An 18,699-nucleotide genomic window follows, 5' to 3' on the forward strand; every position below is an offset into this window, starting at 1 on the left:
GCTCATGTAGATAGGCTATAGCAAGATTTTGATTCATTGGATAATATTTTAAACATGTTCGTATTATTCAAACATAACTGGCTCCTAACCCCTTCTCCATCTGTGGAAACCAGAAACGCATGAGCCATGGGCTGAGTATGAGCCAGGTCAGGTAAACTCATTATAAGGCAAGTCATCAATACACTCTACAGCCATGCATAGCCATGGGCTGACCCACTTATAAAACACAGTGTACAATACTATATCTATAGGTTATATAGACTCTCCCTGTAGTGGCCCTGGTCCTTTATCAAATTCCATTTTTTTTAAGAAAAGGAAATTGTGTTCATACTGTTGACTTCTCTGTTATCATGAGAGGCTCACTGCTCCTCCTATCATTCACTTCCCTATGGGATGTCTCAGTCTGCACTGAGACACTGGAGCCCATGAGGGGGTCCAATCAGGTCAACGGCTGGATCGAGTAAAAAAAAATAGTGGCTCAGGTAGTGCAGCTCATCCAGGATGGCAAATCAATGCGAGCTGTGGCAAGAAGGTTTGCTGTGTCTGTCAGCGTAGTGTCCAGAGCATGGAGGCACTACCAGGAGACAGGCCAGTACATCAGGAGATGTGGAGTAGGCCGTAGGAGGGCAACAACCCAGCAGCAGGACCGCTACCTCCGCCTTTGTGCAAGGAGGAGCACTGCCAGAGCCCTGCAAAATGACCTCCAGCAGGCCACAAATGTGCCGCGAGGAAATATATATTTTAAATCAGTGTGGCCGTCCGGACCTCGTTAAAGGTCTAGGGTTTACTAAATGTTATTTGTTTCAGCTTTACTCCAAATGCATTACAGCGTTATTGTCACCATGACCTATGTATAATCATTATCATTACCTAGGCCATAGGTAATGCCTGCCTGTCCGTGTGTGTGTGTGAATACATGCGTGCTTGTAGGTGTTTGTAGGCTATGTTACCTTCATTTTACCACGCCTCCACATTTGGAATGCTGCCCAGGAATATTTTCTATTTCTCCTGGATTGTACGACAACATACTTTGTGAAAGGCTCATGGGTTATGACATAATCTGTAATGAATCAGCAAGTGGAGCTGCTTTCTCTAGCCTCTGTACAGCCGGCTGTGTTGCGTGTCTTTGAACAGGTTTCACTGGACCTGGAACGTGATGTAACAGATGGCTAGAATGTTTTTATGGAAAATCAAATAGTTAGTCAAAACTGCTACGTTGTGGCTTACATCCATATGAACTCTTTATTCATGGAACGTATCTCGTACAGAATCATTACAATGTAATAACACTTGTATATAATTTGAGTTTCCATACCTATCTAGATAAAACCAAGTGTTTAAGATCTGAACACATAAGTAAACACTTTTCTGTAACACTTTTTAAACGCGCCAATGTATTTAGAGTTCCAATGAAAACGTGTCACAATGTTTCGATTGTAAAGACCAGAACACTTTTTAAACACATGAACACGTTTATTCAACACTAAAACTGGGGATGTTGTTTTAACAGGGTGTAAAGTTGTTTGCGTATTTCCAAGCATGCCTTTCAAGTGAATGTGAGCGAGACCCACCCATGACCGTGTTTGTTAGTGAAATAGATTGCTGCGTTCAATGATATCCCTGAAGCCTTCACAAAGTGACTGCCTAAGTGAATGTGTTTCAATTAAAAGTAAACCTTTTCTAACCACATACTGTATTATACATTTCATAAGGCCTTTAGTGATGGCCTAGTTATCCTCAACATTGTGGTCTGAAAATCCTGGCTCATGGGCCACATCAGACGTGCCAGTCACAATACGTTGGTTTGTGAAGTGATTTGAGGGAGGACACCCAACAATTAGAATATTTTTTCAACCACAAGCTGCACCGAGTGACTGCTATGGTGAAGGACTTAAAAAACAAGACTACCTAAACCATCTAAACTGGAACAACCATCTCAGTAGCAGGTGCAATAAATCCAACCCCTTACCGATTGGATTAGTTTAGAACAATAGAAGTTATTTGTCTCTGTATAGTATAAGATCAATTCATCAGTCAATGTGCATGAGGAAACAGATATTCAAAGAAACATTTTCTAAAAATCTACCTGCAAAAAAATCATGCTGGGAAATATGATGAGGCCCTTCCCATATATTCTCACTCTGAGAGAGTTAACGGAAATTAAGTCAACATGGTCGAATAACAGCAACACCAAGATTTCTTGAATCAAATGTCCTGTTCAGTTGTGCTGAAACGTAGGTAAGGGGACAGACGTTCCTAACCCTCATCTAAATTAAAGACAGGGAAAGTCACATCAATTTCTAATGACTAAATGTGTTCCACGATGGGAAAGTAAACACTAGTGTTTAAAATCTGAACAGTAAGGAGATATAGGTGTTCTCCTGGTTGGAAACTGACTGGAAACAGCTGACTGTCATGTTTAGTCTTGCATTCTAAACGCCTGTGTTAAGATGAGAATGCTTACTGGCAAATCTAAATAGCTAATGGTTAAGTTTTAAACACTGACATTTAGGTTCTAAACGTGTCCCATGTTTCACATGTCCACATCACTAAGGAATTATCATGGTCCAGACACACCAACGCAGTCGTGAATCTTTCCAGCCTCTTCCCCCTCAGGAGCCTGGAAAGATTTGGCAGCTGCATTGAGAGCATCATGACTGGCTGCATCACCGCTTGGTGTGGCAACTGCTTGGCATCCGACCGCAAGGTGCTACAGAGGTTTGTGCGTACGGCACAGTACATAACTAGGGCCGAGCTCCCTGCCATCCAGGACCTCTATACCAGGCACCTCAATTACCTCGTACCCCTGCACATCGACTCGGTGCTGGCACCCCATGTATGTAGCCATGTTATCGTTACTCATTGTGTATTTACAATGCATTCTGAAAGAATTCAGACCCCTTCCCTTTTGCATAATCTACAGCCTTATTCTAAAATTGATCAAAAAATTATCCCAACCAATCTACACACATTAACCCATAATGATTAAGCGAAAACAGTTTTTTTGAATTTAACAAATTTCTTCTTATTTACATAAGTACTCAGACCCTTTGCTATGAGACTCGAAATAGAGCTCACGTGCATCCTGTTTCCATTGATCCTCCTTGATGTTTCTAGAACTTGACTGGAGTCCACCTGTGGTAAATTAAATTGATTGAACATGATTTGGAAAGGCACACACTTGTCTATATAAGGTCCCACAGATGACAGTGCATGTCAGAGCAAAAACAAAGCCATGAGGTCCAAGGAATTGTCCGTAGAGCTTCAAGACAGGATTGTTTCGAGGCAAAACATCTCTGCAGCATTGAAGGTCCCCAAAAACACAGTGGCCTCCATCATTCATCAATGGAAGAAGTTTGGAAGCACCAAGACTCTTCCTAGAGTTGGCCGCCCGGCCAAACTAAGCAATCGGGGGAGAAGGGACTTGGTCAGGGAGGTGACCAAGAACCCGATGGTCACTCCGACAGAGCTCCAGAGTTCCTCTGTGGAGATGGGATAACCTTCCAGAAGGATAACCATCTATGCAGCACTCCACCAATGAGACCTTTATGGTAGAGTGGCCAGGCGGAAGCCACTCCTCACATGACAGGCCTCCCGAGTGGCGCAGCGGACTAAGGCACAGCATCGCAATGCTAGAGGCATTACTACAGACCAGGGTTCATTCCCGGGCTGTGCCACAAGTCCAATGGGACAGCGCACAATTGGCTCAGCGTCGTCCGGCTTAGGGTAGGGTTTGGCCGGAGGGGCTTTACTTTTCTCATCGCGCCCTAGCAACTCCTTCTGGCGGGCCAGATGCCTGCAAGCTGACCCCGGTCGGCAGTTGAACGGTGTTTCATTCGACACATTGGTGAAGCTGGCTTCCGGGTTAAGCTGGCGGGTGTTAAGGAGCACGGTCAGGTGGGTCATGTTTTGGAGGACACATGACTCGACCTTCACCTCTCCCGAGCCCGTTGGGGAGTTGCAGCAATGAGACAAGATCGAAATTGGGGAGAAAATGAATAAGGCACACGGCACGCTTGGAGTTTGCCAAAAGGCACCTAAAGCACTCTCAGATCATGAGAAACAAGATTCTCTCGTCTGATGTAACCAAGATTGAACTCTTTGGCCTGAATGCCAAGCGTCACGTCTGGAGGAAACCTGGCACCATCCCTACGGTGAAGCATGGTGGTGGCAGCATCATGCTGTGGGGATGTTTTTCAGCGGCAGGGACTGGGAGACAAGCAGGATTGAGGGAAAGATTAACAGAGCAAAGTACAGAGAGATTATTGATGAAAGCCTGCTCCAGAGAGCTCAGGACCTCAGACTGAGGTGAAGGTTCACCTTCCAACAGGAGAACGACCCTAAGCACACAGCCAAGACACCTCAGGAGTGACTTCGGAACAAGTCTCTGAGTGTCCTTGAGTGGCCCAACCAGAGCCCAGACTTGAACTCGATCGAACATCTCTGGAGAGACTTGAAAATAGCTGTGCAGCGACGCTCCCCATCCAACCTGACAGAGCTTGACAGGATCTGCAGAGAAGAATGGGAGAAACTCTCCAAATACAGGTGTGCCAAGTTCGTAGTGTCATACCCAAGAAATCTCAAGGCTGAAATCGCTGCCAAAGATGCTTCAACAAAGTACTAGGTAAAGGGTCTGAATACTTATGTAAATGTATTATTTCCATTTTTTATTTTGAATACATTTGCAAAAATTTCTAAAAACCTGTTTTTGCTTTGTCATTTTGTGGTATTGTGTGTAGCTCGATGAGGGAAAGAAAATAATTTAATTCCTGTTGGGGAGTTGCAGCGATGAGACAAGATCAAAATTGGGGGTAAAATACATTTATTTTATAATAAGGCACTTGACAGCCCGCTTGGAGTTCGACAAAACCCACCTAAAGCACTCAGACCATGAGAAACAAGATTATCTGGTCTGATGTAACCAAGATTGAACTCTTTGGCCTGAACACCAAGTGTCACGTCTGGAGGCAATCTGGCACCATCCCTACGGTGATGCATGGTGGTGGCAGCATCATGCTGTGGGGATGTTTTTCAGAGGCAGGAACTGGGAGACTAGTCAGATCGAGAGAAAGATGAACAGAGCAAAGTATAGAGAGATTCTTGATGAAAGCCTGCTCCAGAGAGCTCTGGACCTCAGACTGGGATGAAGGTTCACCTTCCAACAGGAGAACGACCCTAAGCAAAGACAACAAAGCGTGGCTTCGGGACAAGTCTCTGAATGTCCTTGAGTGCCAACAAACACATGTAAATAAGATAACATTCCACCTATTCCACTCCAGCCATTACCAAGAGCCCGTCCTCACCAATTAAGGTGCCACCAATTTCCTGTGGTTTACATTCAACAATGGAAATATGGCCAAACTCTAAATGGATCGTTTCACATTCAAATAGATCTAACCAGCTCATTCTACATGTAGATACAACTCTAAAGCCCATTCATCTGAATGTTCTTTAGCTGCTGTAACTTATAAAGTACAATGAAAGGGTACTACCTGAATTTACACTCTCCAGTAGCCAGTTAATAAGTTTTGCTAGGCTTATCTGAAGACGTGCTTAGTGCATTAGTTCCCTTTGCACCGTTAAGTGCCCGTGTTGAATAATATACTACGTAGATGGTGTCCATAGCGTAGATGGTGTCCCCCGCACCTCTATGCTTCAGAGGGGTTGGGTTAAATGCAGAAGACACATTTCGGTTGAATGCAATCCGTTGCGCAACTGACTAGATCTCCCTTTTCCCTAATGTAGGCCTAAAGCCCACCTGCTCTGATCTTTGATACAGTTTAATCAAATATTGTTTGGGGGAAAATAATTATTGATATTGATTTCTGTCTGATGAAAACCTCTTCTCTCCAAAACAGAAACTTTTCAGGAATTTGGAAAAATGACCATATTTTCCCATTAACGAAAATACAATTATGAAACTTCAGAAACAATTTAGAAAATATTTTCTTGGTCCTAGAATCATTAAATGATCAGTATACATTGAGGGGAGTTACTGCTTTAAATAAATGTAAACAAATCAAATAAATGAAAATAGGTTAAAATGTAGGCCTACCCTCAGTGTAGAAACAATGCTATCTAATCTACTGTCTGTCTTTTCTTGGCCCTCTACAAAAACCATTATGAGTTTGTCTTGTTTAATAGAAATGCTGATTCACCTTAAAATCCATTGTTTTGGGGATGAGAGCTGCTTAAAGAGATGTCCATATTGTGGCAAAGATCAAAGGAGGCTAAACCTTTCACTTTAAGGTTGGCAATACCACTTCAATCAACTAACAAACATGTTCATTATAGGCCCTAAGGTAAATATAGGCCATACAAATCTGTACATAAAAGGAACCAGACTACTCTGAATATGTTTTGTTTTATTTTCTTTATTTCACCTTTATTTAACCAGGTAGGCTAGTTGAGAACAAGTTGTCATTTACAACTGCGACCTGGCCAAGATAAAGCAAAGCCATGCGTCACAAACAACAACACAGAGTTACACATGGAATCAATAAATATACAGTCAAAAATACAATAGAAAAAGGTCTATATACAGTGTGTGCAAATTAGGTAGGATAAGGGAGGTAAGGCGATAAATAGGTCATAGTGGCGAAATAATTACAATATGGCAATTAAACAATGGAGTGATAGATGTGCAGGAGATGAATGTGCAAGTAGATACTGGGGTGCAAAGGAGCAAAATAAATAAAATAAATAACAGTATTGGGATGAGGTAGTAGGATGGGCTATTTATAGATGAGCTATGTACAGGTGCAGTGATCTGTGAGCTGTTCTGACAGCTAGTGCTTAAAGTTAGGGAGGGAGATATGAGTCTCCAGCTTCAATGATTTTTGCAGTTTGTTCCAGTCATTGGCAGCAGAGAACTGGAAGGAACGGCGGCCAAAGGAGTAATTGGCTTTGGGGGTGACCAGTGAAATATACCTGCTGGAGCGCGTGCTACGGGTGGGTGCTGCTATGGTGTCCAGTGAGCTGAGACAAGGCGGGGCTTTACCTATCAAAGACTTATACAGTGGGGAGAACAAGTATTTGAAACACTGCTGATTTTGCAGGTATTCCTACTTACAAAGCATGTAGAGGTCTGTATTTTTTATCATAGGTACACTTCAACTGTGAGAGATGGAATCTAAAACAAAAATCCAGAAAATCACATTGTATGATTTTTAAGTAATGAATTTGCATTTTATTGCATGACATAAGTATTTGATACATCAGAAAAGCAGAACTTAATATTTGGTACAGAAACCTTTGTTTGCAATTACAGAGATCATACGTTTCCTGTAGTTCTTGACCAGGTTTGCACACACTGCAGCAGGGATTTTGGCCCACTCCTCCATACAGACCTCCAGATCCTTCAGGTTTCGGGGCTGTCGCTGGTCAATACGGACTTTCAGCTCCCTCCAAAGATTTTCTATTGGGTTCAGGTCTGGAGACTAGCTAGGCCACTCCAGGACCTTGAGATGCTTCTTACAAAGCCACTCCTTAGTTGCCCTGGCTGTGTGTTTCGGGTCGTTGTCATGCTGGAAGACCCAGCCACGACCCATCTTCAATGCTCTTACTGAGGGAAGGAGGTTGTTGGCCAAGATCTCGCGATACATGGCCCCATCCATCCTCCCCTCAATACGGTGCAGTCGTCCTGTCCCGTTTGCAGAAAAGCATCCCCAAAGAATGATGTTTCCACCTCCATGCTTCACGGTTGGGATGGTGTTCTTGGGATTGTACTCATCCTTCTTCTTCCTCCAAACACGGCGAGTGGAGTTTAGACCAAAAAGCTCTATTTTTGTCTCATCAGACCACATGACCTCCTCCCATTCCTCCTCTGGATCATCCAGATGATCATTGGCAAACTTCAGACGGGCCTGGACATGCGCTGGCTTGAGCAGGGGGACCTTGCGTGCGCTGCATGATTTTAATCCATGACGGCGTAGTGTGTTACTAATGGTTTTCTTTGAGACTGTGGTCCCAGCTCTCTTCAGGTCATTGACCAGGTCCTGCCGTGTAGTTCTGGGCTGATCCCTCACCTTCCTCATGATCATTGATGCCCCACGAGGTGAGATCTTGCATGGAGCCACAGACCGAGGGTGATTGACCGTCATCTTGAACTTCTTCCATTTTCTAATAATTGCGCCAGCAGTTGTTGCCTTCTCACCAAGCTGCTTGCCTATTGTCCTGTCCCATCCCAGCCTTGTGCAGGTCTACAATTTTATCCCTGATGTCCTTACACAGCTCTCTTGTCTTGGCCATTGTGGAGAGGTTGGAGTCTGTTTGATTGAGTGTGTGGACAGGTGTCTTTTATACAGATAATGGGTGGAGAACAGGAGGGCTTCTTAAAGAAAAACTAACAGGTCTGTGAGAGCCGGAATTCTTACTGGTTGGTAGGTGTTCAAATACTTATGTCATGCAATAAAATGCAAATGAATTACTTAAAAATCATACAATGTGATTTTCTGGATTTTTGTTATAGATTCCGTCTCTCACAGTTGAAGTGTACCTATGATAAAAACTACAGACCTCTACATGCTTTGTAAGTAGGAAAACCTGCAAAATCGGCAGTGTATCAAATACTTGTTCTCCCCACTGTAGATGACCTGGAGCAAATGGGTTTGGCGGCAAATATGAAGCGAGGGCCAGCCAACGAGAGCATACAGGTCGCAGTGGTGGGTAGTATATGGGGATTTGGTGACAAAACGATTCAGATTTTAAAAAAACTTTACGGAAAAAGCAAACCATGCAATAATCTGAGACGGCGCTCAGAACAATAGCCAAATTAGCCGCCATGTTGGAGTCAACAGAAACCAGAAAATACACGATAAATGTTTCCTTACCTTTGATGAACTTCATCAGAATACAGTCCTAGAAATCCCAGGTCCACAATAAATGCTTGATTTGTTCAATATTGTCCGTTATTTATGTCCAATTAGCTACTTTGGTTAGCACGTTTGGTAAACATTTCCAACGTCACAAAGCGCGTCCACTATAACGTGACGAAATGTCCAAAAGTTCCATAACAGTCAGTAAAAACATGTCAAACAATGTACTGAACCAATCTTTAGAATGTTGTTAACATACATCTTGAATAACGTTCCAACCGGAGAATTAGATTGACTTCAGTTGAGCGATGGAACGGAGCTGCCTATCACGTGAACGCGCGTGGTCAAAGCATGGTCAGCTCATTGCAGTGGTGACTAATTCCTGTCTCCTTCGGCCCCCCTTCACATTAGAGTCATCAGACAAAGTTCTATTGACTGTTGACATCTAGTGGAAGCCGTAGGAAGTGAAAATTCATCAATATCTTGCTGGAGAATTTCAATCAGAGCTTGTTTGAAAATCTGCCACCCTCAGAAAAAATCCAAACAGGAAGTGGAACTTCTCAGGTTTTTGCCTGCCATATGAGTTCTGTTATACTCACAGACATAATTCAAACAGTTTTAGAAACTTCAGAGTGTTTTCTATCCAATACTAATAATAATATGCAAATATTAGCAACTATGGCTGAGGAGCAGGCCGTTTACTCTGGGCACCTCTGTGCACCTTTCATCCAAGCTACTCAATACTGCCCCTGCAGTCATGTGAAATTAACACAGGGTCCAAAGAAGGGCCAGAAGTATACAGAATGGTGTCGTCTGCGTAGAGGTGGATCAGAGAATCACCAGCAGCAAGAGCGACATCATTGATGTATACAGAGAAGAGAGTCGGCCCGAGAATTGAACCCTGTGGCACCCCCAGACGACTGCCAAAGGTCCGGACAACAGGCCCACCGATTTGACACACTGAACTCTATTTGAGAAGTAGTTGGTGAACCAGGCGAGGCAGTCATTTGAGAAACCAAGGCTGTTGAGTCTGCCGATAAGAATGTGGTGATTGACAGAGTCGAAAGCCTTGGCCAGGTTGATGAATACAGCTGCACAGTATTGTCTCTTATCGATGGCGGTTATGATATCGTTTAGGACCTTGAGCATGGCTGAGGTGCACCCATGACCAGCTCTGAAACCAGATTGCATAGAGGAGAAGGTACGGTGGGATTCGAAATGGTCGGTGATCTGTTTGTTATCTTGGCTTTCGAAGACCTTTGAAAGGCAGGGTAGGATAGATATAGGTCTGTATCAGTTTGGGTCTAGAGTGTCCCTCCCTTTAAAGAGGGGGATGACCGCGGCAGCTTTCCAATCTTTGGGGATCTCAGACGATACGAAAGAGAGGTTGAACAGGCTAGTAATAGGGGTTACAACAATTTTGGCAGATCATTTTAGAAAGAGAGGGTCCAGATTGTCTAGCCCGGGTGATTTGTACGGGCCCAGATTTTGCCGCTCTTTCAGAACATCAGCTATCTGGATTTGGGTGAAGAAGAAATGGGGAGGCTTTGGCAAGTTGCTGTGGGGGGTGCAGGGCTGTTGACCGGGGTAGGGGTAGCCAGGTGGAAAGCGTGGCCAGCCGTAGAAAAATGCTTATTGAAATTCTTAATTATCGTGGATTTATCGGTGGTGACAGTGTTTCCTAGCCTCAGTGCAGTGGGCAGCTGGGAGGAGGAGGTGCTCGTATTCTCCATGGACTTTACAGTGTCCCAGAACTTTTGGGAGTTTGTGCTACAGGATGCAAATTGCTGTTTGAAAAAGCTAGCCTTTGCTTTCCTAACTGCCTGTGTATATTGGTTCCTAACTTCCCTGAAAAGTTGCATATCGCAGGGGCTATTCAATGCTAATGCAGTAAAAACAGGATGTTTCTGTGCTGGTCAAGGACAGTCAGGTCTGGAGTGAACCAAGGGCTATATCTGTTCCTGGTTCTAAATGTTTTTGAATGGGGCATGCTTATTTAAGATGGTGAGGAAAGCACTTTTAAAGAATAACCAGGCATCCTCTACTGACTGGATGAGGTCAATATCCTTCCAGGTCGATTAGAAAGGCCTGCTCGCTATGTGCTAAACTTGTAGGCCTTACCTATATCTTAGAGCATATACATCTGTTAACTTCTATCAAATTGGATATAGTGACATCAGGCTAAAATTCGTTGGAGGAAAAGGAAGGACCTGATCATTTGGCTGAGAAAAGGTTATCTGCGTTTTATTCAGGCAGCTCGTACATGGCCATCTGCGGATCCTCCCTCGTGACGTGGCTGTAGGCAGCGCAGCCTGCAGGAGCTCGAGGATCTGTCCTTTCAGCAGCTCAGCTCATGTTCAAGCTGCAGCAACAACTGACAGAATGAACTTCAGATAAAGTTACGTTCACACAATAATGCAATTGTTGTAGATAGTCTGGTTAATATAATAGTACTTTAATACGTTTACATGCTTTGCAAGAAGAACGACTTCCCTAATAATATGTTTACATGGACACATCTGAAATCAGGCTGATGGGAAATGCAGAAAATCGCCAATCAAAATAAACGTTCTACTACAGTGACCATTATTTTTGTGAAGACTATTTGATTCTGAGTTCGGACATGTAAAGTTTGTATGTGAAAACTATCCACTTGCACATGCGTAGAAAGATTGCTCAGAAAACCAGGTGTGTTATCGGTGTGTGCTTACACCGACTATTAAAATAAACAGAGTAGGGTGTTAACATGACTAATGCCATAATCAGTTTAATATCGAATTTTTAGTGTGAATGTCAACGTATTGATGCCTCCACAGTTTTTTTTGTGTTGACGCTTTATCAATCACAACATCTTGTAACCTACCACTTGCTTGATCTGTCATTAAATCATGATGGAAATGTAAAGGACTCAAACCTATCTTCTACAGGGGTAATGCAGATGCAGCAAAAGTCGTGCAGTTGAAATTATTAGACATGTAGGCCTGTCATTATTTGGTTTCCAAAAATGTGTTCTAACCTATCTCAGTGGCGTGATAGGCTGATGGTGCAATGTGCTACTCGAGGGAATGATTGCATACAGTAACCTATAGGTCAAATTTTTTGTGTAGGCTACTGATCCTTTCTGATTAAATTGATTATCTGCTGAAATGTATAACGGAAATTGTCCGTTTATCTATGCAGACGCATTATTTCGATGCTACTGATGGTAGTAAATATGTTTTTATTATCTATAAAGTTGATGTGCAGAAATATTGCCATGCACAGGTGGCATTTTACTGTTATTGCATCATCATTCTGTTTCGCCTGTTAACATACCAGAGTTATTTAGCTAAAACGACATTTGACCTACTTTTCTAAAACAATATATGTTGCATAATGAATAGGTTTTAAGGGTTAATAGTGGGTAGTGGGTATAGACTGACTACATGTTGCTGGACTAAGTTTAGTGAAACACTTGTCTGCACAATGCTGTGTTGACTTTAATTCCTTGTGCTGTATAGTGGTTATAAGTTATGTAGCTATTTAAAATGGAGCCTTTTCTCCACCCACCGCCACGACCCTGACTGTGATTAGGCTATAGACTGTATATCACCGCATAACTAGCATTATCTTGACACAGTGGTTGTGCGTAATGCTGTTACGCAATTAAACCTCCATGGAGTGTAGACTGCAGACTCACCTATGGTGGTGATGACTGTGATGGCAAAGTAAAAAGATCCAGCAAATTTCCACTGAACCCCAGCCCTGTGGGGCTCGGCCTCCATAATGATGGTCTCCAGTTTGCGGTAGTCGTCCTCGCTAATGTTATATTTCCCTTGGAGACGCTTCTCCTCTGCCTCCAGCTGTTCTTTCTCCCGCATCTCGAAATCTGACTCCAGGGCATCGAACACCGCGGCCCCGACCAGCAGGTATGTGAACGTGCAGATGATCAGGGACAAGGTCCGCACGTTCTGCCGCTTCATGACCACCAGGAACCGGCGAGTGAGGGGCTCATGTCCCCTCGTATCCCCCGGGAAGGCTGCGCAGCAATCGGGAAAGCGTTGGCAGCGGCTGGAAGAGGAGGGACAGACTGGCGCGTGTTGGTGACGGTGGGTGCGCTGGACGGAGGAGCAGTAGTGGAGACTGCTATGTGTGTGATCCCTGTAACAGGTCCCCAGATCCTGCTCCGGGTTCGCAGAGAGACACAGGAGACTGCTCGATCGCCGGGACCACGAGCCCTGCAGCCTAGAAACTCTGCGCAAAACCTGCCCAAACCAAGTCCTCCCGGCGCGTAGTGCCATCAACAAGCAGCTGCTAGATTCCTCTGTTGTCTTCTTATCCAAGAGTCAACGTTTTTATAACGAATTCAATGAAACACATATGGCAAATGAATGATCGGTTATTTTCGTTGTGAATCTGTAAATGTTTGATGCGGTATTTTCAGGTTGTGTATCATGCATTCCTGGAAGATTTAAAGAGAAGTGAACAAATCCACGAGAGGTCAGATGAGGGTGAAGCATCTTTTCGCATTTGCTCCCAGTAAGTTTCAGTAAGCAGCAACCTGTTCATTTCGGCACCTCATCCTCAAGTGGCAGGCTATTTTTAACAACGAACCATCCCCCCATTCGCACATAATCAATTGACTGTGTGGAATCCAGAAATACAGCTCAGAAATAGAAGACATCGCTCGAAGTTATTTCCATTTGATTCACAATGTGCTGTGTTGAGTCGTCGATAAGACAAATAGGTAAATGAGGAGAGCAACACAACTGAGGATCCGGGAGAAAAAAAAGGCGACTCACTCAATTGATTCGCGCTGTGGGGATCTGAACCCAGGCAATGATCAACACATTGAACCAAACAGAGATGTAACACTGTGCACAGCATAATTCTTGTCCATTGCGCAATTATTTACTACAGATTCCTGTCCTTATATCGGATCATATTGCCATGCTTTACTGTAAAGATAAAACTATCCCAAAACCGTGACTCGAAGAACCACCTCGTGATCAAAACCGTGACTCGAAGAACCACCTCGTGATCTAATAAATCAACATTGACAACAGGTTCAGTTTCAAATGTTCCTTTCCTAGAATATTGACGTGGTGTTCTGCATCAGGACCAAAAGTGCATTGTCACTGTGTAGCCTACTTTAGCAACCAGGAGCAGGAGAACCCAAAATATCGGTATAGCCTAACTGATAAATGACAGAATTGGAAATTTCACAAAATCCAAATAACGAATGATCCTGGTGCATGTCTCCCATTAGGCGCGCGGTGACTACCGGCTCAGCTGCGAGCGTCCAAGTGCCCTCGAGGCTTGAGCTGAATTCTCCGCGGGCTTCCAATCAACTGGAGTTGAATAAGAAAAAACATCATTTTTTCCTCGTTAGTAGAAGTTACTTGAGGCCATGAATGAACGCTACTTTCAGAGAATAGAGAGACAGAGATGACGATGCCGAACACTGCGTGTCCTCACAGGCTACTGATGCTGAGTGTGTGGATTCTCTCTGCATCAAAGTTATCTCCTGTGAGAAGTGTGGCAGGCTAGATCATTTAAGAGACCGTTGCGATCTGATTATCCATCTGTTCTATTTTAGTACACTCTATTTGAAGACATTCCAATTGTTGAACATGTTTACTTCAATCCGTCTTCCTCCCCAGGGAGATCTCTTAATATCCCTCCCCACTTGTCACCCCACCCCTCTCCTCACCACACCTCCGGCAGCGACCACTGCCACTCATTATTAATACGAGTTTACTTTCAAATACATGACTGCCTCACATATGATTGCTCTGCCAGCCGGGTTAGCCCAAATCTAATGAAACGCTAAATCGTTGTATGTGCCGGTAGCCAGTAGCTGCTGTCCATGGTGCTAGTTTACAGTCCGGGTTCGCAAGCATGTGCAATGGAAGGACTAGGAAGCACAGTGTTGCAGCAGAAGAATGCATCCATCTATGAAGATGGGTGTTCAAAGAAACGGTATCTGTGTCAATTCCTCCTGTTCTTTTTCTGTAATTAGATATGATATAAGTCTGTATTTCCTTGATTGTGTAATTAACAACTCAAATATTGTAACAACATTGCAAAATTCAGAATTTCAGTTTAAATGAATTACAGTGAAGAAAAATATAAATGCAACATGCAACAACTTCAAAGACTTTGAGTTACAGTAAAAATTTGGAAATCAGTCAATTTAAATAAAATAATTAGGCCCTAATCTATGGATTTCACATGACTGGGAATACAGATATTCATCTATTGGTCACAGACATCTTAATGAAAATAGATGGGGTGAATCGTAAAACCAGTCAGTATCTGGTGTGACCACCATTTGCCTCATGCAACGCTACACATCTCCTTTGCATAGAGTAGATCAGGCTGTTGTTTGTGACCTGTGGAATATTGTCACACACCTCTTCAATGGCTGTGCGAAGTTGCTGGATATTGGCGGGATCTGGAACATGCTGTTGTACACCTCGACCCAGAGCATCCCAAACATGCTCAATGAGTACAGATCCTTGCGACATGGGGCCGTGCATTATCGCGCTGAAACATGAGGTCATGGTGGCCGATGAATGGCACGGCAATGGGCCTCAGGATCTCATCACATTATCTCAAATTTACATAAAATGCAATTGTGCTCGTTGTCCGTAGTTTATGCCTGCCCATACCATAACCCCACCGCCACCATGGGGCACTCTGTTCACAACATTGACATCAGCAAAATGCTCACCCACACAATGCAATCTGCCCGGTACAGTTGAAACCAGGATTCATCCATGAAGAGCACACCAGTGTGCCAGTGGCCAGGGCTGGTGTGGTTATGCATGGTCTGTGTTTGTGACGCTGGTTTGATGTACTGTCAAATTCTCTAAAACAACTTTGGAGGCAGATTATGGTAGAGAAATGAACATTAAATTATCTGGCAACAGCTCCGGTGAACATTTATGCAGTCAGCATGCCAATTGCAAACTCCTTCAACACTTGAGACATCTGTGGCATTGTGTTGTGTGACAAAACTGCACATTTTAGAGTGGCCTTTTATTGTCCCCAGCACAAGGTGCACCTGTGGGATAATCATGCCATTTAACCAGCTCTTGATATGCCACACCTGTCAGGTGGATGGATTATTTTGGCAAATGAGAAATGCTCTAACAGGGATGTAAACACATTTGTGCCAAGATTTGAAAGAAATCAGTTTTTTGTGTGTATGAAACATCTCTTGGATCTTTTATTTCAGCTGATGAAACATGGGACCAACACTTTACTTACCTGCTGCACTGATATTTTTGTTCAGCGTCTCTTTTAACATGGTGAACTGATCATTCCAAGGGGTAGATAGACCTATCAACCATCCCGCTCACATGCCCCTCTTTATCCAACAAAAACAAAACCTTAAGATTTCCACAGTTTGAAATCCAAGTATCAAAATGAATGATCTACAGGATTTACATAAGATCACAGCTTTCACATTCTCAGGATCAATATTTTGTCAGAAATTAAAAACAACTATTCTCTGGTCTGATGTCAGTTTCATTTGTATGGAAGACAGGCCTCAGAGTGCACCCAATCCACTCACTGTAATCAAGGCAATGTAGTGCCAATCCTTCAATACACTCTGACTCTATAATTTTGTCTTTTGTCTTTTGAGGGAAGTGTGAACTTAAAATCCCCTTGAACTTCATGATAGCATACTTAAATACGCTCAACTGTCAGTTCTCTGCCTTCTAAGGGGCCATAGGGAAAACTCATCCCTAAGGAAGGCTCACATGATCTAATGTTAACCATAGCTAATCAGAAAGCAAAACCTTTGGTCCTTTCTGAGAAGGGTCGTACTGGATATTAGTCCAGATGGCCAGCCCTCCTCCAAGAGAGATACTGAGTGTGCAGGGGTTTGATCTAGTCCAACTACCATCTGATTCAGAAAATCAAGGTCCTGACAAGCAGCAGGGGTTGCAGGTAGCCTAGTGGTTAGAGCGTTGGACTAGTAACCGAAAGGTTGCAAAATCGAATCCCCGAGCTGACAAGGTAAAAATCTGTCATTCTGCCCCTGAACAAGGCAGTTAACCCACTGTTCCTAGGCCATCATTGTATTTTAGAATTTGTTCTTAAATGACTTTCCTAGTTAATTAAAGGTAAAAAAACAAACAGCTAATTTGTAGAATCAGGTGTGTTAAAATAGGATTGGAGCAAAAACCTACAGGAGGGCTGTACTATAGATCCCCAGGAATAGGGTGACTGGCTACCCCCTAGCCAGTCACCTGGCTACCCCCTAGCCAGTCACCTGGCTACCCCCTAGCCAGTCACCTGGCTACCCCCTAGCCAGTCACCTGGCTACCCCCTAGTACATTTTTACCATCATTTGAGAGTTCCTGGGATGAAAACGATCAATGAGTCCCTCCAAGTTTATTAAGTGAAGTGCCCGTCACATTTTAATTTGTTGAAGAACCTTTGGCAGCGATTACAGCCTCGAGTCTTCTTGGGTATGATGCTACAAGCTTGGCACACCTGTATTTGGGGAGTTTCTACATTCTTCTCTGCAGATCCTCTCAAGCTCTGTCAGGTTGGATGGGGAGCGTTGTTGCACAGCTATTTCCAGGTCTCTCCAGAGATGTTTGATCGGGTTCAAGTTCGGGCTCTGGCTGGGCCACTCTAGGTCATTCAGAGACGTGTCCTGTAGCCACTCATGCGTTGTCTTGGCTGTGTGCTTAGGGTATTTGTCCTGTTGGACGGTGAACCTTTGCCCCAGTCTGAGGTCCTGAGAGCTCTGGAGCAGGTTTTCATCAAATATCTCTCTGTACTTTGCTCCGTTCATCTTTCCCTTGATTCAATCTTGGTTTCATCAACAGTTTACCTTTTGGCAAACTCAAAGCGGACTTTCATGTGCCTTTTACTGAGGAGTGGATTCCGCCAGGCCACTCTACTATAAAGGCCTGATTGGTGGAGTGCTGCAGAGATGGTTGTCCTTCTGGAAGATTATCCCATCTCCACAGAGGAACTTTGGAGCTCTGTCAAGAGTGACCGTCGTGTTCTTGGTCACCTCCCTGACCAAGGCCCTTCTCCCCTGACTGCTCAGTTTGGCCGGGCGACCAACTCTAGGAAGAGTCTTGGTGCTTCCAAACTTCTTCCATTTAAGAATGGTGGAGGCCACTGTGTTCTTGGGGACATTCCATGCTGCATAAATCTTTTGGTGCCCTTCCCCAGATCGGTGCCTTCACACAATCCTGTCTCGGAGAATTACAGACAATTCCTTCATCCTCATGGCTTGGTTTTTGCTCTGACATGCACTGTCAACTGTGGGACCTTATATAAACAGGTGAGCTTTACACCACTCTAGCCGACGCTTGGCATTGCACATGGTGATCTTAGGCTTGTGTGTGGCTGCTCGGCCATGGAAACCCATTTCATGAAGCTCACGACGAACAGTTCTTGTGTTGACGTTGCTTCCAGAGGTAATTTGGAACTCGTTAGTGAGTGTTGCAACCAAGGACAGATTTTTACACACTTCACGAGTCAGCACTCATCCTTATATAGACAGGTGTGTGCCTTTCGAAAACATATCCCATTAATTGAATTTACCACAGGTGGACTCCAATCAAGTTGTAGAAATATCTCAAGGATGATAAATGAAACAGGATGCACCTGAGCTAAATTTCGAGTCTCATGGCAAAAGGTCTGAATACTTATGTAAACAATGTATTTTTTATATATTTTTTTATACATTTGAAAAATTTATAAAACCCTGTTTTTGCTTTGTCATTATGTGGTATTGTGTGTAGATTGCTGCAGATTTAAAAAAAAAAAAATAATAATTTAGAACAAGGCTGTAACGTAACAAAATGTGGAAAAAGTCAAGAGATCTGAATACTTCCCAAAGGCACTGTACATGTATATATATAGT

The 18,699-nt window shown here is 43.6% G+C and overlaps 1 protein-coding gene across 1 annotated transcript in view; it reads right to left on the bottom strand.

Moving 5' to 3' along the window:
- The window catches only part of LOC129820012 (potassium channel subfamily K member 9-like), a 45,181-nt gene extending 30,732 nt beyond the window's left edge, over positions 1–14,449 (bottom strand). The window contains exon 1 of the mRNA XM_055876801.1: positions 12,496–14,449. Coding sequence (XP_055732776.1) covers positions 12,496–13,096 — 601 coding nt within the window. The 5' untranslated portion in view covers positions 13,097–14,449. The remainder of the gene's footprint in view (positions 1–12,495) is intronic.
- Between the last annotated feature and the right edge of the window lie 4,250 nt (positions 14,450–18,699).

The sequence above is a fragment of the Salvelinus fontinalis genome, chromosome 22 (assembly GCF_029448725.1).
Source record: "Salvelinus fontinalis isolate EN_2023a chromosome 22, ASM2944872v1, whole genome shotgun sequence".
NCBI lineage: Eukaryota > Metazoa > Chordata > Actinopteri > Salmoniformes > Salmonidae > Salvelinus > Salvelinus fontinalis.